This window comes from Macaca fascicularis, chromosome 6, assembly GCF_037993035.2.
Source record: "Macaca fascicularis isolate 582-1 chromosome 6, T2T-MFA8v1.1".
Taxonomy (NCBI): domain Eukaryota; kingdom Metazoa; phylum Chordata; class Mammalia; order Primates; family Cercopithecidae; genus Macaca; species Macaca fascicularis.
In genome coordinates this window covers 33202570-33223949 of record NC_088380.1, presented here as the reverse complement: position 1 = coordinate 33223949, position 21380 = coordinate 33202570, and the positions used below count along the sequence as shown (strand labels likewise).

Genomic DNA, 21380 nt, shown 5'->3' with positions numbered 1-21380 from the left:
CTAAAAGACACTGAAACTCACAAAATCTGAATGGGGTCTCTGAGTGGAGGGGTACATGGGAGTTTTCTGCACCATTCCTGCAACAACTACATACTTGAAAAATAAAGCCTTCGGAATAGGAGCTATTAAAAGACTTGGGCTTGCCAGACACAGTGGTGTACACCTGTAAAGGTGCTAGGAAGGCTCAGGCAGGAGGATCACCTGAGCCCACAAGCTCAAAGCCATGGTGCGCTAGGACCACACCTGTAAATAGCCACTGCACTCCAGCCTGGGCAACACAGGAAGGCCCTGTGTCTTCAAAAAATAAATAAATAACATTTTAAAAGACTTGGGCTTAGCTTACTTAGGAGGGCAAAACTGGAACTTTTACATCACTTTTCAAGATACGTGAGTTACTACACAGACAATTTCAGCTGATTTCTGAACTACACACACAGTCTTTCTGTTACCCAGGGAGGTTACATTATCCAACCATTGAAATGAGTTGAAATTCAGAAGCAGTTACAGAAGTGGCATAAATCTTATCTCCTAACTACAATAAGTTATCCAGCAGAAGGATAAATCATTTAAGCTATCAAGAACATAAAAAGTGAAATAACAGGAGCATTTCACTTAGATAGTGGGTCATTATTAATCCAGGACTAAAATGTCTATAAAAGCAGGTCTGGGAAGGTCTGAACTCTTTAAGGGGCTTATGTGAATGAAGCAAGTGGGGAAAAAAAGTCCTGTTCATGTAGCAAGATTTTTTTTTTTTTTTTTTAAGACAGTCTCACTGTCGCCCAGGCTGGAGGGCAGTGGCACAATCTCGGCTAGCTGCAACCTCTGCCTCCTGGGTGCAAGTAATTCTCCTGCCTCAGCCTCCTGAGTAGCTGGAATGGCAGGTGGTCACCTGCATGCCCAGCTAATTTTTGCATTTTAGTAGAGATGGGGTTTCACCATGTTGGCCAGGCTGGTCTGGAACTCCTGACCTCAAGTGATCCATCCGCCTTGGCCTCCCAAAGTGCTGGGATTACAGGAGTGAACCACCATGCTGGGCTGCAGCAAGATCTTTTACTAAAATGTACGTAACTATTGGGTGAACTGTTATATAATAATTAATTCCACATAATTTTTTAAATGTTTAGTACTTTGCAAATACCTTTCCTATCCCAGTAACTTCCTTTGAGCCATACTACAAAACTATCAAGTCAGTGATTGTGTAAACTCCAAGTACTACTTTTTTTCCTTCTTCTGGCTGAATTATGTTTTACTAAAAGCAAATTTACAGTTAAGTGAATATACCATGGATCTTTCTATTCCTAAACAGAAATTGAAACGGGCCCTCAACGTATCATCTTAAGCAAAAACACTAACCATGAGCAAAATAGGGACTTTATAAATGAAAATATAAGTCTGAAATCTTCAAAGGAGTCCATGACACAGTCAAGTATATGAAGGAATCATTAGACTACAAGGCACTTACAGGGAGAAAGAAAAAAAAGAGCCTGTGTACACCTAAGTGTTTGCATTTTTCCATTTGGATCAGGTAGATGGAAAGGACGGACCCAAGACTAATCCACATTCCAAAGCATTCACACAGAAAGGCATACTATTAATCAAACCCATTCAACAGACAAATTACCCATTTACCTTCAGGTTTGTGAAACTGGGATAACACAAAGGGCAGATTTCTTTCTTTTATTTTGACATTGAAAATATTCACAGATGGAGTATTATATTCAGACATCTCCATGGAAGATGTACGAAAACAAAGCATACAGGCATTCCACAAGTACAGAATTACATATTTGTGATTATGTGAATGTTCACCCTAGAGTTTATCTGGAAAAACACCACTTTAAAAAAAAAAAAAAAAAAAAAAACTTTTGAGTGTTTCATTGGGTTAATTGCCATAAAAAATGAACTGCAAAGAATTTCAGGAGAGAGACCTAAATATTAGTACTTTTTAAAGATTTCAAACTTTTATGGTATTCTGCTAACACATCTCCTGTGAGGAACACTTAATACTGAATTCTTTCTTTTTCCCCTCAATAGCCAAGTCAGAATATACTTATTTCATTTTTCACCCAATTCTTTGTTTCTAAACACATTATGTAGAATAGATGTGATTGTCACAGCATCTTGAGTAGCTAATGAAGTAGGAGTATTCTTAAGTTCTTAGGCATTGATGAAGCAAAGCAAAACACAATCAAATTACAAATATTTTCTTTTGTAGTGGTTGTTCGTTAAGTAAAATGCTAAGAGCACTGGAAATTGGTCAAATGCTGCTCACATTTTAAAAACAGAAGAAAAACCCATTAGAAAGCCCTGATACACATAGAGTCTGTTAAAGGGAAAAACCTGAGTACTGGAATTAAATTCATTTTGGCATTGTAAGGTAAGGTATCTATGCCTAAAAATGCCAAGCTTTCTGCCTAGGAAAAAAAAATCTTTACCAAGGAGATAAAATTTAAACAGAAAACAAAATTAATCTATACTTTCTTTTCAGAACAAGTTAATTTGCTTCTTTTAACCCAGTTCTCTTTTCCCATACACAAAAAACGGATTAATAATCTCAGTATATTGCATATCCAGTAACACATTTAAATGAAGTTAGCAGTCAACCTACCAACTGTGCCAAAGAAACACTCCTTACAAGGAGGTTTCATTAACATAATGCTAAACAACTAGATAACATGTAGGTAATAGATTTCAGCACCATCTGTTAGTAGATTGTTTCAAAATGCATACACCCCCCAAATTCATATAAACTTAGGAAATTTACCCATCATTCCCTCTGCATCTACACCAAAAATCAAAGTTCTGTATTCTAACTACCCTTCCTGTGTGTCAAAAATAAGAAATATTTACAAATCTATCCAATTAAGTTAATAGGACACAAACATGTTCCCCAAAAAAGGAGGGAAGTTACCAATCAAGCATGATGTGTCTAACGTACAAATTTTGGGAGTTTCTCTGAACCTACTCTAGGTTCAAGGGGCTGCAAAAAAAAAAAAAAAAAAAAAAAAAAAAAACATATTTTTAATACATTGGTACCTATTATTTGATGAAGGCTAAATTACAAGAAGAGATTTCACCAATTTGAACCTCTTAAGGTTACTGCTAAATATACTTTAAAAAGTCATCTAAAAAATGTTTTAAAAATACAACAGAATAGCTACTAGAAAAAAAAATTGATAACTATGTGGCCTGGCAAATGATTTTCAAATTAAGTCCTTGACAATCAACTACAAAATGTTTTAGATGTACGAATCAAACTTGGTAGCAAAATAGTGCAAAACTCTGATATGGCAGCCCTTAATAGCAGGTAACCATTTGAGATTTGCTACCAAAAATAATTTGTCAACAAGAATCTTTTATATGTCTTTAAACCTTTCCTTTTTCTAGTCTACCTAGAATTGTGTTCCACTCGTTATAAAAATCTCAAAATATCATGCGTCTATCATTTAGATAGAAGAGAATTAGTTGTTCTTCACTGCCGCCTCCTTTAATTTCAGTTATAATTCCCTTTATAAACATTCTTTTCCTAAGGCACACCATGCCCTATTTATTGCCACAAAGCCACTAAAATCTGTGCCTCAATCTGTCTGCTTCATCAGTATGGTTAAATACAAACCACTTACTAGTGTCTGCTAAAACTTAGTAACACCAAGCCTAGAATGCCACTGGTCTCTTCTACTGGGGCAAAGGCCAAAATACACAAGCATTTGCTCATAGGCTCTTTTCCCTACAAACTAACCATATTACCTACTGTAACAGTAAAACTTAATGACATCTCTGGCTACATATAATTCATACTCAATACTATAAAATAAAATGTTAGGCCAGTAAGCTTTCACAATTTTTATTAAATCCTAGTCTAGTTTAACAATATCTGATGTTACAGACATCATCCCATGGTGAACATGTTTAATAAGTGAAAGCAAGTCAGACATCTCATCTAAGTCATTATTTTCTGCAGACTAAGCAATAACTACACAGAACACTATGGGTAAACAAACACCTGCTCAATTTTCACACAAGCCATGTTGTTTATCAAATTAGATCTGCTAATGTTGAATACAGTAGATTTGGTGATTGTAGTTCTCATGTAAGTATCCTATTGAGATAACATTTTGACAGTTTCACTGACTTTCCAAATAAGCATAACATACTCAAAGAAAAGAATAAAGAGTGAAGTAAAAACTGAACATGAAGAGATTAAGTTATTAAAGGAAACTGAAGTAAACAATTATAAAAAGAGTGAAAAATCATTGGGGTGAAAGTCAAACAAGCCTAGACATTTGACTGGAAGAGAACAGATCAAATATGGAGTTCTCAAACCATAAGTTTATAAGCTCAATGAAATACGAATCCTTTTTATTGTAAAAATTGAGTTGAAACTAAAAGATCTATAAAAACTGTTATTTTTGGCCTTAAACAGTACCAATTCTTATGATCAAAAAAGGCCACAACAGTTAAGATTGTATTACTTGATTTTATTTTACACTAGGTGGTGGGCACAAAGCAATCCTTAATAAAGTTGACAATTAGCTTCACTCAACATTTTTAATAATGCACATTAAAAAAAAGTATTCATCTTACAAATTCTTCTGCAATCCAAACATACAATAGCTTGGAAAACATTTAGAAAACAAAAGCCAATGTAAAAAGACAGATTAAAACAACTAGAACAGTACAGGTTTTATTTATATGGCTCGAATTTTACAGTTTTCTTACTGCATCATCAATGTCAGAAATCTGTTCCTTCAGCTGGCTCCATTGTTCTGGATTTAAAGAAATACCTAAAACAAAGTTTAAAAATTCAAAGGTGAAAATCTATTTAAGCATTGAGGATATTCATACTTCCAACTAGAATACTGTTTTATCAAAATTGTCACCGTAGGCCGGTTGCAGTGGCTCATACCTGTAATCCGAGCACTTTGGGAGGCCAAGGCAGGTGGATCACTTGAGGTCAGGAGTTCAAGACCAGCCTGGCCAAGCATGGTGAAACCCCATCTCTACTAAAAATACAAAAATTAGCTGGGCATGGTGGCTGGCACCTGTAATCCCAGCTACTCAGGAGGCTGAGACAGGAGAATTGCTTGAACCTGGGAGGCGGAAGTTGCAGTGAGCCGAGATCACGCCACTGCACTCCAGCCTGGGCAACAGAGCTAGACTCCATCTCAAAAAAAAAAAAAAATGCCACTTTGACACAATGCTACAATAATGAAATCAAATGTACATCTCTTACATTTGTTAATTAACAAATCATCATCACAATTTACTAAGCAGATCAATCTCATATCCAGTCTTACTTTCCACAGTGCATCCTGCATAGTACCTATTTTAACCAATGAGAATAAATGAGGGTTTGAAGACACATCTTACTAATACCTGCCAACTATCAGGCTAAAATGGTCAGGTCCAGATTTGGCATGTGATACCCCATTACTATATTTCCAGTTGGTTCCAATATTTGCCCAAAATTTCCACAGAAATTCAAGCTGAGTAATTGTGCTGAGTTCTTCCAGAAGCATTCATTTCACTTTGGAAAAATTCCCAGGACCTGATTCATACAGGACTCCTCAGAAAGTATATACCAGGTAACTGCATTCCAGGGTCATCCTGTCAGGGTTAAAATCCCAGCCTCACTTTCACTAAGCGTATGATCCTTAAAAAAGAACTACAACACCTTGTAAGCCTTAGTTTCCTCACCAGTAAAATGGTATCCACACCCCAAAGAGTTGCTGTAAATGATTAACACGAATAATGAATTTAGCATATAACCCAACACATAAACGGTTAAAAAATGTGAGATATGTCTTTCCTATTTAAGATGTAAAAGTATGAACAGAAATTTTATATTTTCTGTATTTTGTACTTTAATGTTCTAGCATTCTAATACTGATGCATATAAACAGAGAAGTAAACAAGAACTAGCAGAAAGTACTCCCAGAAAACTGCCAGAAGGCCATGAAATTGAAAAAAAAAAAGAATAAACAAGAAATATGGCATCAGCCACTCTGGTACGTGAATGACCAATCCCGAAGTGACTTGAAGAAAATACGAAAGCGTATAAACACATATAGAGGCTGAGTTTAACAAAAAACTGAATGAAGCAAACAAGTGGTACCTTTCAAACTAACAGGCAAGCAGAGTAAAACTAAATAAGGAAGCATTTTTCTTTAGCTGAGGGTCAACCTAGAGCAGCAATCCAAATATACAAATTTAGGTTGGCTCACCTTCTCTAGCTGTTTGGTGAATAATATAAAATATGCTTCCAGAATGCTAAGAGGCTTGGGACTGGATGAAGCACAAATGGAAGGACAGCAGAGATCCGCTTGAAGAATAATGCCCTAAAGAATAGCTTTTACGAGCTGAATCAAAAGGAAGCATTGTAAACCGAGATTTTCCATTCCAGATTTTACAAGTTCCCAGATAGTGCCTAATCTGCTTCAGAATTGCTATAAACCTTTTTAAAGATTGTTCAAGTATATTAGCAGCCAATTGAAGTGATACTAGGGGGTGTTACTTTTCTGGGTTTTATTCCCAAAAGCTGTATTAAGACATCTCTTTAAAAAAATGTTAAGTATCATGTCCAAAATGACTACAGAAGATAGAGAATCAACTAAGATTCTTCCTTGCCCCGTGTGTCCTGCCAACATTTCAAGTTAAGTAAGCTACTCAGAAAAGTTTTAGTTTAGTCCTAACACTATAACAAAATTCAAGTAATCAGATCTCACCTTTTCTTCCTGGTTTCATTTCACCTTCAGGATCCATCCAGTATTCTCTAATATCAATTAGCACTTTGCCTTTAAAATCTCGAACGCTAACGTACCTCATTTTCCCAATCTGCAAAAGAAACAAACATAAAAAGAGGTGCTCCTTACAAGAGTGGTATCTGTTTCAATTGTATTCATATTCACAACCTGCTGCATGCTCACTCTACATCTAATCATGAAAATGGTTACTGCTGACCCTTGAACAACATGGCTCTGAACTGTGCAGGTCCCACTTATATGCATATTTTTTTCAATGAACATACTGGAAAAAAATTTGCAGACTTGACAATTTGAAAAAACTCACAGAACAACTGCATAGCCTAGAAATAACGACAACACTAAGAAAAAGTTAGGTATGTCATGAATGCATAAAACATACATAGATATGAGGTTATCAATTACTATCATAAAACATACAAATCTATTATATGAAGTTAAAATGTATCAAAATTTATGCACACGGACACAGTAGAAATGTAAACAAAGATTAAATCATAACTGCATAAAATTAACCGCAGTACATAGTGTAGTAGCGCTAATAATTTCATAGCCACTTCCTGTTGCTACCTCAGTGTGCTCAAATGTTACAAATATCTGCTTAAAACACCTTGTGTAAAACACCATGTGATGCTAATCATCTCTGCTGAGCAGTTCATGTCTCCAACAAATTGTGTATTGCAGCAAAAACTGATCTCTCACGGTTTTCACATATTTTTCATCATGATTAGTGCAATACCATAAACCTTAACACGATGAGTCCTATACAAGTGCCCCTAGAGATGCTGAAAGTGCTCCCAAGAAGCAGAGAGAAGGCATGACATCACAAGAAAAAAAAAACACCAGAAGCAGTGGTGCATGCCTATGATCCCAGCTACTCAGGAGGCTGAGGCAGGAGGATCACCTGAGCCCAATCTGAGCAACACAGCAAGATTCTGTCTTTAATTTTAAAAAGCAAAAAAAATAATAATTAAAAGTTGAATTGCTTCATATGTACCACGGACTGAAATCTGCAGCTATGGTTGCCTACAATTTCTAACATGATATATCTTATAAACAGACAACGTAAACTAGTGTTATTGATAAACACCATACAGTGCAGTAAAATGTATTTTTTCTCCCATATTATTTTCTTAGTAATATTTTCTTTTCTCTAGCTTACTTTATTGTAAGAATACAGCATACAGTACATATAACATACAATATATGTTAACCACTTATGTTACTGGTAAGGCTACCAGTCAACAGTAGGCTATACTTAGCAGTTTTGTTTTGGCGAAGTCAAAAGTTATAACCAGATTTTCAACTGCACAGGGGTTGGTGCCTTGCATTTTGACCCTGCATTGTTCAAAGGTCAACTGTACTACTCTCAATATCAGAACTGCAGCCAAAGGAAATTACTGTTTAAACTATCATATGATCCAGCAATCCCACCTCTGGGTATATATCCCAAAGAAGTAAAAGCACAGACCCCAAGAGACATCTGCATACCCATGTTCATAGCAGCATTATTCACAAGAGCCAAGAAGTGGAAACACCACAAATATCCACCCAGAGATGAACTGATAAACAAAAAGCGGGAGGGGGGTGGAATAGACACACAATGGAGTATCATTCAGCTTTTAAAAAAGGAAATCCTGTCACATTGTATGTCAATGAAATAAGCCAGTCATAAAAAGGAAAAAGGTAAATACTTTATGATTCCACTTACATGATGTCAAGTTCATAGGAACAAAAAGTAGAATGGTGGTTACCCAGGGCTGGGAGAAAGGAACTGTTGTTTAATGGCTACAGAAGTTCAGTTTTGCAAGACGAAACAGTTTCGGCAATCTGTTACACAATAATGTGAATACACTTTTATGATTTTTACCACAAAAAAAAAAAGGAAGCAAAATTTTGCAGTACAAACTACAACCAATAGGAATCCACAGATGCAACTAGCTACAATGCTTCACCAACCATTCAACCATATACAAATCCAGAGTTCCAGTCAATAATAACAGTTTTTCCTTTTCATTTCACTTCAAATAACATCTTTAATGCACCTCACTCAAAGATTGAGAACTTAAAAATATTCACAGAAAATTATTTTTCAAAAATCTTACGTATCTGCTTACCACAAATTACAAACTCCAGAGAAAACAGGCTTTCCTCAACAAAGTGTCTCTAAGCACTTTTTAAGACTCACTGTAATACAGTAAGGGAAGACAATGTGGCACTGCAGTAAAGACAGACATAGGGGTCAATGGAACACAATGGAGTCAAAAATTACACACACATTGGATATACTCACTGGTTTTTGTTTGGTTTTTTTTTTTTTTTTTTTTTTTTTTGGTAAAATCCAGGGTAATTCAAAGGAATAAGAATATACTCTTTTCAACAAATGGTGTTGAAACAACAAGCGTCTGCATTGGGGGTGGGGAAGATTCTAAATCCCTATCTTACACCACACACAGAGAAATTAATTCTACATGAATCATAGACCTAAACGTGAAAACTACAACTATAAAACTTCTACGAAAAAACACTGGCAAAACTTTTTGTGGCCATGGTAGACAAAATATGTCTGGGACAGAAAATAAGCATTAAGCAAAAGAGGAGAAAAATTAATAGACAATCACACTAAAGCCTTTTTTTAAAAGATGTTTCAGAAAATAAAAAGGTAAACCAGAAACCTAAAGAAAATATTCACTCAAGGTGCAGCCACAGGGGTCTTGGCCTTCCAGCACAGCCTAAGGAAGGAGCAGAACTGTGAACATGAAGAAAATGATGAACTGACCAGAACTGGTGAGAACCTCCTTTCCAAGAGAGAAGATCTGTCACAGATGCCCCTGACCAACTGCCAGTCCGCCCTTATCCTGTCTGTTTGATTCTGTCTCTCTGGTTTCATATTCTTTCTTCTCTGTTAACCTTCACTCATTTTTAAACTAGACTGCTTTGAAAACTAAAGTCTCCCTGAAGTCTAAAAAAAAAAACTAATCATACTTACATCTGACAAAGGACTTATATCCAAAATACATAAAGCGTTACAACTCAAATGACCTGGCATTATTTTTAAGTGGCCAAAAGATGCTCTTCACAAAAGATGTAAAAATAGCCAATAAACACACTAAAGATGTACAATGAATTAAGACCTGTACATGAGGGAAATGCAAAGTAAAACCACCATGAGTTACTATTATACATTCATTGTAACTAAAAAGAATAAAACTTAAAAGACTGACAATATCTAGTGAGGATGTGGTACAACTGGAATCTCGTAAGTTGTACTGATGGCTGTGTAAAATGCTACAGCTACTATGGAAAGTGGTTTGACAGTGTCTTATATAGTTACACACTTACCCTATGACTCAGCAAATATATCTGGTATTTACCCAAAAGGGCAAAAATGTCCACAAAATGACTTGTACAATAATATTCACAGAAGCTGTATTCCTAATAGCCCAAGACTTGATACAATTCCAATGTCCATCCAAAGTGAATGGATTAACAAACTGTAGTATTATCATACAAAATACTATTCAGCAATAAAAACAAATTACTGATATATGCAACAAGGACTAATCTCAACACATTATGCTAAGCAAAAACCAGACACAAAAAACAGACTGCATGTATCCATTTATACAAAGTTCTAGAACAGGCAACAAAAATCTATAGTGGTAGAAATAAGATCAGCGATTACCAAGGACACGAGCGATGACTGCAAAGCCAAGAGGAACTTTCTGGGGTGATGAAAATGGTCTGGCCACAAAACCGTGTACATTTATCACAGTCTATCAAAGTATGCTTTTAAATGTGTGCATTTTATTGTACATAAACTATACCTCAAAAACATTTCTTAAAAAAAAAAAGAAATCTGCCCAACATTTGCTTCTCCTTTAGAAAAAAAAAAAAAGAGTAAAATTGACAAATTCTTATTAGCAAAAATTAAACAAGTGATGAGATATTAGTATAGGGGACATATTACTTAAAGGTAGAAAAAATAAGGCCGGGCGTGATGGCTCAAGCCTGTAATCCCAGCACTTTGGGAGGCCGAGACGGGCGAATCACGAAGTCAGGAGATCGAGACCATCCTGGCTAACACGGTGAAACCCCGTCTCTACTAAAAAATACGAAAAATTAGCCGGGCGAGGTAGTGGGCGCCTGTAGTTCCAGCTACTCGGGAGGCTGAGGCAGGAGAATGGCGTGAACCCGGGAGGCGGAGCTTGCAGTGAGCTGAGATCCGGCCACTGCACTCCAGCCTGGGCAGCAGAGCGAGACTCCACCTCAAAAAAAAAAAAAAAAAAAAAAAAAAGTAGAAAAAATAAAGATCACTGAAATCCCATTTTATTGGAAGAAAATAAAATCAGATGACAGAAAATATTTTATATCCACAAAATCTGGAGATTAGCAGCAAAAAATACCATATACCTCATAAAGAACTGTGATTCTTATATGAATTTGATTCCCTGTCCCCTTTGAAGATCTGATAAAGCAGCGGTTCCTAACCTTTTTGGCACCAGGGACCAGTTTCATGGAAGACAATTTTTCCACGACAGGCAGGGAAGGGGAAAGGTGACAGTTTCAGGATGAAAACTATCCCACCATCAGGCATTAGATTCTCGGAAGGAACGCACACCCTAGATCCCTCGCATGCGCAGTTCACAATAGGGTTCGCGCTCCTATGAGAATCTAATGCCACTGCTGATCCGACAGGAGGCAGAGCTCAGGCGGTAATCTTCACTCACACGCCGCTCACCTCCTGTGCAGGGGACCCCGTGATAAAGGTTATGAATAATTCCTTCAAACACAAAAAAGAAAATTCAAATTAAAAAAAAATTCTACAGACTCCTGCCCCAGATTAAAATGACCAGTTATAATCATTTTAAATTAAATAATTTGAAAGTATCAAGTATCCTTAAATCATCAAATCAATTAAGGCAGTATTACTGACCCTTTGTGCCTAACTCGAAGAAAAATATGGATCAAAGTTTCCTGCCTCAACTATTCTGACCTTTCAAGACACAGGTACTAGGTGATTATGAGATAATTCTCCAGTCTCTTTATAATCACAGATGTCACTCCAGGTAGGTTATCTCCCTACGGAAGGAAGTTCTTCAAAATCAGGGCTGAAGGAACCAGGAAGCAAGCATCTCTAATATCTTCTCTCTAGTCACGATTCTGCCTCAATTATTTCAGACTTTAAAAGACTAGTGTATTGATTTTCCCTTGGTACAACTCTTTACTACATTTAGAGAACGGCTTATGTACTGATGTTTAATGTACATCAAGCTGTAATGGCAATGAAATTATTATACTATCTCTTACAATGCCTACACTACTAGATCCCTGAAAGCCACTCTGAAAATAAGGCCTAGGCCAGTGCGGTGGGTCACGCCTGTAATCCCAGCACTTTGGGAGGCCAAGGCAGGCGGATCATGAGGTCAAGAGATCGAGACCATCCTGGCCAACCATACTGGCCAACATGGTGAAATGCTGTCTCTACTAAAAATACAAAAATTGGCTGGAGGTGGTGGCGCACACCTGTAGTCCCAGCTACTCAGGACGCTGAGGCAGGAGAATCTCTTGAACCCAGGAGGCGGAGGTTGCAGTCAGCCAAGATTCATGCCACGGCACTCTAGCCTGGTGACACAGTGAGACTCCATCTCAAAAAAAAAAAATGACCTATGTTCCTCCTAGAGGCAGGCTTTCAAAAGATGCAATGTCAGCCTTAGGAGGCTTGGGAATCTTTCCAGATGAGGGTTTAAGAAATGAAGCTCCGTTTTTCTGGTGAGAAAATTCCTAAAAATTGATCTAGTTTTCACAAACTCCTCTTAACAGAATCGAATCTCTAAAATGTGTGTTCTGAACTAAATAGTTCATCGGTACTTTGTCTATCTTCTTTACCCAGAAGTATAACAAGGCAAAAATAAGCATTAGAAAAAAAAAACTTAAATTTTCCCATTCTCACCTTAATCTTGGCACTCCACCTTTCAAAGCTATCAACAGGTCAAAAAATACATGTATGTTAGCCTTGCTTTCTAGTCATATAAATGTTTACAGTCTTGGTCAGGGAGGGTGGCTCATGCCTGTAATCCCAACACTTTGAGAAGCCAAGGTGGGCGGATCACCTGAGCTCAGGAGTTCAAGACCAGCCTGGGCAACACAGCTAAACACCATTTCTACAAAAAAAAAAAAAAATTTTGCCATGCATCATGGAGCATTGCCTGTAGTCCCAGCTCCTCAGGAGGCTGAGGCAGGAGGATCATTTGCGCCCAGGAAGCGGAAGTTGCAGTGAGCAGAAATCACACCACTGCACTCCAGCCTAGGTGACACAGCAGAGACCCTGTCTTAAAAAAAAAAAAAAAAGTCGTCGCTCGTTCCACCCAACTTTTTGGTTTCAACTAATACTTATGGCTTCTGGAAACATCCTTTTCTTGCTCCCATTACTGCACTCTTCTAATTTTCCTTCACCCTCTCTCTTAACCTACACCTCTTTCTCCTTCCATTCTCTACCTGAATATAACCCAAGACATGCCCTCATCTGCTTCCTGTTCTTCCTGTTTAACACTTTAGTAGGCAACTTTAGTCAACCATGCTGATAATCCCACATGAACATTTCCCAACTAAGTCCTTCAGGTGCTACAGAAGCAACTCAATTTTTTTTTTTAATCACATCCACAATCAAGTCCACATCTTCACTGATTGCCTAATTCCTCTGGTCCATTCTTTCCAACCTGTATCTTGTAATCGGCACAATTTCTCCTTTAGGAAAACCCATCTAATCCCTTATCACCTCACATACAGATTAAAGCCTACAATCATCTAAGCAATCTCACCTGCTTCCATTTAACCCCAACACCCCTTCCTCACAAATCCTTCTTGTACAAAGATGCCAGATGTCCCTAAAACAAGATAGGAAACCCAAGAGAAGCTATATGAGTCCTCTCCAGGTGATTTCATCAAGTCCCTCTAAAGAACTTCCTTCACTTTACCTATTCAACTCATTCCCCTTTCTGTTGCTCATCAGGCCAAAATTAGGCACATAATAATCTATTCATAGCTTACTGTCCCAACACTTGACCTGCCTCCTCCAAGTTGCTTTCAAAATGTGCAGTTCTCAATCTCATTTTTTGGATTTCTGTAACATTTAAATTTGCATTGGTTTAAATACAGCAAAACTGGACTTTAGAGACTTTACCAATAATCCAGCATTGTACAAAATACTTTAGTTTGTTCTGTTTTAATAAATGTCTCTAGTTAAGAGGATTGTAACACACATATTATGCAATTATCAGATTATAGTACTTTTAACACTCTTCAGATCAAGCCAGATAATAATTCCTCTGAATCTAAAGAAATATCCAACTTTGGCCTGGCATGGTGGCTTACACCTGTAATCCCAGCACTTCTGGAGGCTGAGGCAGGTGGATCACAAGGTCAGGAGTTCAAGACTAGCCTGGCCAAGATGGTGAAACCCCAACTCTACTAAAAATACAAAAATTAGCTGGGCATGATGGCAGGTGCCTGTAATTCCAGCTACTCGGCAGGCTGAGGCACAGAACTGCTTGAACCCAGGAAGCTGAGGTTGCAGTGAGCCGAGATCGCACCACTGCACTCCAGCCTGACAGAGCGAGACTCCATGTTAAAAAAAAAAAAAAAAAAAATAGCCAACTTTACCTGAAACATGTTATCATCTCTGCTGCTGCTACTCTGCTTAGAAGATGACAGAGCTCTCGAGGTTTCACCTGTCTTTTGCTTTTTTACAGGTTTTTCTGGAGCAACTTGCTTTTTCCTCTTTAACTAGAAAAGAATATGGTTAAAATCTGCACACATAAGAATAAAACACATCTCAGTGTTAAACAATCAAAAGACTATATCCAAAATATCATAAATATATACACAAGCAAATTTCACTCGACAACAAAACTATGAATCTGACCAATCCTTCTATCTAGTAATGTTTTCAAACTCTGTTCTCAGGATCCCAAAGACACTTCAGGCATTAGAATGGTATTAACCACAGGAACAGTTATTTTGTGGTTTGGGATCCCACGTATGATTTCTTTGGTAGAAAAAAAAAAAAAAAGGAGGGACCTTGCTGCTTCTGAATAAACCTGGAAACCACAGGTCTACTAAAGCTAGTCAGTTACTTATTTTATGAAGCAGATATATTAATTAGAAAGAATACAACCCACTCCAGCCTGGGTGACAGAGTAAGACTCTGCCTCAAAAAGAAAAAAAAAGAATACAACCAACTTACTCCATTTCCAGGATATGTCCTGCCTATTCCAAAAGGGATTTATGCTGGCTTAAGGAAGTTATGGGCGGGGAGCAGTGGCTCACGCCCGTAATCTCAGCACTTTGGGAGTCCAAGGCGGGAGGATCACTTGAGGTCAGGAGTTCGAGACCAGCCTGGCCACAATGGTGAAACCCCATCTCTACTAAAAACACAAAAAAATTAGCTGGGCTTGGTGGCGGGCACCTGTAATCCCAGCTATTCGGGAGGCTGTGGCAGAGAACTGCTTGAACCCAGGTGGCTGAGGTTGCAGTGAGCCAAGATCACACCACTGCACTCCAGCCTGGGCGACAGAGTGAGACACCGTCTCAAAAAAAAAAAAAAAAATTAGCCAGGCGTGGTGGCACACGCCTGTAATCCCAGCTACTCGGAAGACTGAGGCAAGAGAATCACTTGAACCTGGGACCCAAAGGTTGCAGTGAGCCGAGATCACGCCACTGCACTCCAGCCTGAGCAACAAAAGCAAAACTTCATCTCAAAATTTTTAAAAAAAGGAATTTATGAGTAGGCAAATCTGAAGAGAGCTATTTTGCACTGGGCACTGAGAGCCAACAACTCAAGAACTTCCTCACCACAAAAAAAAAAAAAAAAAAAAAATCATTGAAGATAGACAGCTATGTGTTAGACTAGCTTTCAAAAATCACAAGTGTTTTAAAAACTGCATTATTTTAAAAACTTATTAGAAAGTCTCATTCTCAAAAAGAGCTAACAACCCATAAAAACCACTAGAATTCCCAATCCAAACAGGAGAGGGCAGTCATGTTCCTTCTTGATGAAATAATATAAATATTTTAATATTACTAAATTAATTGAAAGTTATCAAATTAGATGAGGCTAGGAAAAATATTACATACATGTAAAACGTGAAATGAAAAACATGGTATATAAGGTTAAGTGTTTACAAGATTAATATTACTACTTGGGACAAACAAAAAGTTAACTCAGCTCAGTATGCAGAAAGTAATTATTCTATAAATCAGGCTGTAAGTTTTCCCTGTGGACTAGTGCATGTCTGGCAAATAAAAGCTCAATACACATTTGTTATTATGAACATATTCAAATACTATATAGGGTGCAAATTTTAAAATTAAGAAATTTACTCAAGTATAGTCTTTGAAGCCTTATTTTACCCTTCCAAGTGTTGTTATAGTCTATATTTATACTTTAACATCACAACTTCTCCAATCTCCCATAGGCTCTCCCCTTTTTTTATAGCTAAAATTGCTAAGCTTCAGGAGGAAAAAAAAGATGGGGAGCCTGCTTCTTTTGAATAAACTTTTAGAAACCACAGGTCTACTAATGCTAGTCATTACTTGCTATTTTACAAAGGATATATACTGATTAGGAAAAACACCACCAACTTATTCTATTTCTAGTATATAAATATCTATTCAGATATGTAAAGTTCTATGAGATAAAGAACAATTCTGCACGGAAGACTTGACCGCAGAGTGAGACGCTCAGTTATGCTCCACTGAGATGCTCAATTTAGCAAAATGCACCAATTACGGTGCAGCTGTCATCTAACACAGAAAAAGCCTATCTTGTCAAAATGGGTTTCAAGTTAGCTTTACTGGGTGCTGATTTAGTTAAATGGAAAGGACCAGAGCACAAACTTGGTACATTCCAACTTAAAATGTACCAAGTCTAAAATTCAGAAAACCTTATGTGCAGAATAAACACCAGTAACTGAGAGAACTGTCATAATTAACATTTTATGGCCATTCATGATGGCTCACACCTGTAATCCCAGCACTTTGGGAGGCTGAGGCAGAACAGCATGAGGCCAGGAGTTTGAAATCAGCCTTAGCAACACAGCAACACCTGGTCCCTACTAAAACATTTTTTTTTTTTTAATTAGCCAGGCATGATACCTGTAGTTCCAGCTACTCTGGAGGCAGAGGTAGGAGGATTGCTTGAGACCAGGAGGTCGAGGCTGCAGGGAGCCATGATGTTGCCACCACACCCCAACCTGGTTAAGAGTGCAAGACCCCGTCTTTAAAAAAATAAACATTTTACAAAAAACATCAGGTAAATTTCTAAATAATGGCAAATAGTGACTTTGGCCTACTTAGAATTCTATGACCCTAGGATCCAAGGCAGTGGCTCTGCAACTTCAGGGTTCCTAATGGTCCTCAACAGAAGACTTGTTAAGTCTGATTAGGGCCTATGAGTATGAATGTGCAAAAAGCATCCTAGGCACTTCTAGTCAAGTGGTCCACAGACCAACCACACCACCAGAAATACCCATTCACATTCTCATTTTTTATTTTTATTTTTAAAGAGACAGGGTCTTGCAATATGAGCCTGGTTGGTCTTGAACTCTTGGCCCCAAGCAATCCTGCCAACTCAGCCTCCCAAAGAACTAGGGTAACAGGCATGAGCCACCACTCCCATCTAGATCCTCATTTTAAGATGTCAATATGCCTTTTACTATCCTTCAGAATGGGATATGGACAATATTGTTGAACATCACAAAAACGACTTGGTGCAGTAATAGTCACCTTTTTGTCAACCTCACTGTCAGAATCACTGCCAGAAGAGCTTGAAGAAACAAGTTCCTTTGATTTAGGCATCCTGAAAGAAAAATACATTACATAAATCAAGGTACTCTATTACTTTCAATTTAGCTCTCCCCCAATCAAAGAAAAAAATCAAGGACAAGTTCCATGGTTCATTCTACCATTTTTGTGGTACTGGAGTTGTTACACTGAACACAAGTTTTAATTTATACTCTTTTAAGTTGCAAATAACATGCAGGGTGCAATGTGCTGCACTCAGAACAATGAACTAAACGTCATACACTCCTACACCTCTAACCTTTCTCCAAGCCAATGGATCTTTCTATACTTCGTTTTAGTGGCATTACACACTATGGGTAGGGTAGACTGCAAGAAGGCAACAGATAACAATTACTGTTAAAACCAGAAAAATGTAATTCTACTATTACTGCTTTAGACTTCACACCAATGAGATCAGAACTAATGTAAAATTATTCACTGTGGGGAACTGACTCCAACATTTACACAACAGGGAACTAGCTGTACTATGCAAATGTGACATCTAATTAATTTTCACATATTTTATTCATATTTTGCCTTTTTGGTCATATCACCAAAATAACAACAGGTACTAATTCAAGAGTATACAAAATTATACACAATTCAGGCCAGGAACGATGGCTCATACTTGTAATTCCAAAACTTTGGGAGGCCGAGGCGGGTGGATCACTTGAGCTCAGGAGTTCCCAGATCAGCCTGGCCAACATGGTGAAACCTATCTCCACTAAAAATACAAAAATTAGGCCGGGCGCGGTGGCTCAAGCCTGTAATCCCAGCACTTTGGGAGGCCGAGATGGGCGGATCACGAGGTCAGGAGATCGAGACCATCCTGGCTAACACGGTGAAACCCCGTCTCTACTAAGAAATACAAAAAATAGCCGGGCGAGGCGGCAGCGCCTGTAGTCCCAGCTACTCGAGAGGCTGAGGCCGGAGAATGGCGTGAACCCGGGAGGCGGAGCTTGCAGTGAGCTGAGATCCGGCCACTGCACTCCAGCCTGGGCTACAGAGCGAGACTCCGTCTCAAAAAAAAAAAAAAAAAATACAAAAATTAGAGGGGCACGGTGGCGCGCCTGCAGTCCCAGCAACTCGGGAGGCTGAGGCAAGAAAATCGCTTGAACCTGGGAGGCGGAGATTGCAGTGAGTCGAGGTCACGCCATTACACTCCCGCTTGGGCAACAAAGCAAGACTCCGTCTCAAAAAAAAAAAAAATTCTACACAATTCACAGCAATTCAGCAATTCATTACATTTTACACAGATTTTCTACTCTGGAACATAATTAAAATTTGAAGAACCTATTTATGTGAGGTGCAAAACCTTCCCGCAAATTCCTACCGTGCTGGTAGCTCCCCAGGTTCCCCCAGAGACACACATAGCTTAGTGCCTTGCTTACAAGTGGGTGTTTACTGAGTGCCTGAGTGCAAGTTTGCAGAGAGCAAACTATCAGTAAGCCTAGGTCCCAAATTTCAAGGAGTTCCAAAATATGTGGATACCTCTATTCAAGGCACTTATAACACCAGATCGTAAAACGCTGATTATCAAAATATCTTTTGCTCTCCCCATCTCAGAGGAGATTAGGTCCTATTAACCCATTTATGCCGGAGGTTGCAATTTTTTGAATTTTGCAACCAGACCTTGGCGATGACCTTGAGCAGTAGGATATAAAAAACTGCCACATGCTTAGCGTTCCAATAACGGAACACTAGCCATAAATAGGTTAATTTCTATATGCCTTAAAGGGCCTAAACACAACACAGTGTATTTGCTGAATACAAGAAAAAAAGACTTAAAATTCCTCCTCAAAATAAAAAATCATAAATAATCTAGCGCTCTAGACGAAACCTGCATTAGCACTGATGTTGCATGTGTTCCAAAAGAGGAGGTCAAGGAAAAAGAAGTGGGCCACCCCAATCCTAGCCATTAAATTCAAAAAGCTCAATCTGATTTTAACTGGTAACGTCTTCAAGAGTAAATTCAGAAGGCAAAAGCAACGTTCATGACCACGTTTTATCCATTTTTTGTTTCTGCTCCATTTTGCAACCTAATCTCCAAAATCAATTTAGTTCAGTTTATGCTAGTTAATACGACAAAAAGATATTTTTTAAAAAGGTAACTAAATTGAATATAATTTTTCACTTTGAAACTCTCGATCATAACTACCGTCTGTTATTAAAAACGGCCTGGGGGCCTAAGAATTTTTCTTTTTTTTCTTTTTTTATTATTATACTTTAAGTTCTAGGGTACACGTGCACAACGTGCAAGTTTGTTACATATGTATATTTGTGCCATGTTGGTGTGCTGCACCCATCAACTCGTCAGCACCCATCAACTCGTCATTTACATCAGGTATAACTCCCAATGCAATCCCACCCCCCGCCCCAAGAATTTTTCAAAGAACCACCTGGTATTCAACCCAAAGAAGTCCACTGGAAAAGAAAGGTAACGGTAACTAAAGCCAGCCTCTCAACTTTTAACAAATATATTTTTACCTGTTCCAATGTGGGGGTGAGGGGAGAACCAGCTTGTAATTCAAGTAACTGGTACTGAAACCGCTATTGTAGAATTTATACAAAACGCAACTTTAAAAAGAGAAACGGAATCTTTCAGCCTTTGCTGATTGAGAGGAAGATCAGAAAAACCGAGGTGAAAATGAACCAGGACTGAAGGGCACACGACTTCGGCATAACAGGAAGGTGACAAACACAAGACCAGGGAAGGGGTCGCAAGGACCCAGCAAGCTGCTAGAACCCCGTGGCTAGCAGCTCCTCGAGCGAGGGTAGACAGGTTGGTCGGAGGGGGCGTGGGAGGCGGCGAAGTGCGGAGAAGACGGCGTGGGAAGGGGCGGGACTTGCACCAAGCGCCATTTTCTTCTCTCGAAGGGTTCCCTCCCCCAGCACATCAGCCGTTCTCCCCCCCCCCCACCGCCCCCTCCCGCCCGCATCCGCTCTCCCAGTATCCAGACCACCCCGCTCAGGGCGAGGGCCGGGGGAAGAGTATATAACTGCACGCGCCCCACCTAGGCCAGCCGCCGCCGCATTGTCCCTAGAGGGACCGCGACCCCTCCCCGCGGCTCCTCGCCCCCCGGCCGGCCTCAATCTGCCGCCCAGGGCCGCAGCGACCGTCGCCTGGGCTCGGCTCCCCGGGGACGGGAGTCTAGCGCGGAAGGGCCCAAAGCGCGTCAGGCGCGGAGTCAGGCACGGAGCAGGGGGCCTGGGGACGCCGAAGAGGGGAAGGGGGAGGTAAGGCACAGCCGCCATTTCCCGCGGCCGTTGCCGGCGAGAGGAGTGGAGGGCCAAAGGCAGCTCACGGCCCGGCTGGGACGGTGGGGGGCCCCCGAGGAGTAGGGGTAGGGGATCCCGCGCACTCACGCTTCACTCGGCTCTAGCAGTCGAACACCCTCTTGCTCGTTCGCTCGCGACTGACAGAGAACCGGAAGTGACGGCAGCCAGGAGACGCCGGCCCCGCCCCGCTGGGGCTGCGGTCACGTGATGGGGCGTGGCCTCCCCACCGAAACCAACACTTAGACCCTTTCCAGGGCCTTAAAGGGACGGCGTCTTTCCCAGATGGGTGACGAGAAAGTCAGATATTGGAAGATTACATCTGACCCTTGAGAGAATGAAAGAGCTAATATCCTTCCTGTAGGAGATAGCTTTTAAAAAAAGGAAAAGAAAACGCCAATAAAACATGAGTTACTAGCGCCATGCTTTACACTTGTTCAATAAATGTTTATTCTAATGAAGCGAAGGGGCCATAATGAAAAAGATCGATACTCTGTCCCA

General features: G+C 39.3%; 1 protein-coding gene across 1 annotated transcript; it reads right to left on the bottom strand.

Annotated features, from left to right (window-relative positions):
• Positions 1-3828: 3828 nt before the first annotated feature.
• SUB1 (SUB1 regulator of transcription) lies at positions 3829-21024 on the bottom strand. Its single transcript, XM_045393578.2, has 5 exons — positions 20970-21024; positions 17547-17619; positions 14424-14546; positions 6726-6834; positions 3829-4784 (listed from the first exon to the last, which is right to left on the bottom strand). The coding sequence occupies exons 2-5, from the start codon at positions 17616-17618 to the stop codon at positions 4705-4707; spliced, it is 384 nt and encodes a 127-aa protein (XP_045249513.1). The 5' UTR covers position 17619; positions 20970-21024; the 3' UTR covers positions 3829-4704.
• Positions 21025-21380: the final 356 nt, after the last annotated feature.

Coding starts and splice junctions, on each gene's coding strand:
- SUB1 (XM_045393578.2), bottom strand. CDS start 17,618: ATGCCTAAATCAAAGGAACTTGTTTCTTCAAGCTCTTCTGGCAGTGAT. Junction 6,835..14,423: donor GAGATGATAACATGTTTCAG/GTAAAGTTGGCT, acceptor TTTCTTTTGCAG/ATTGGGAAAATGAGGTACGT. Junction 4,785..6,725: donor AATGAAACCAGGAAGAAAAG/GTGAGATCTGAT, acceptor ACTTTGTTTTAG/GTATTTCTTTAAATCCAGAA.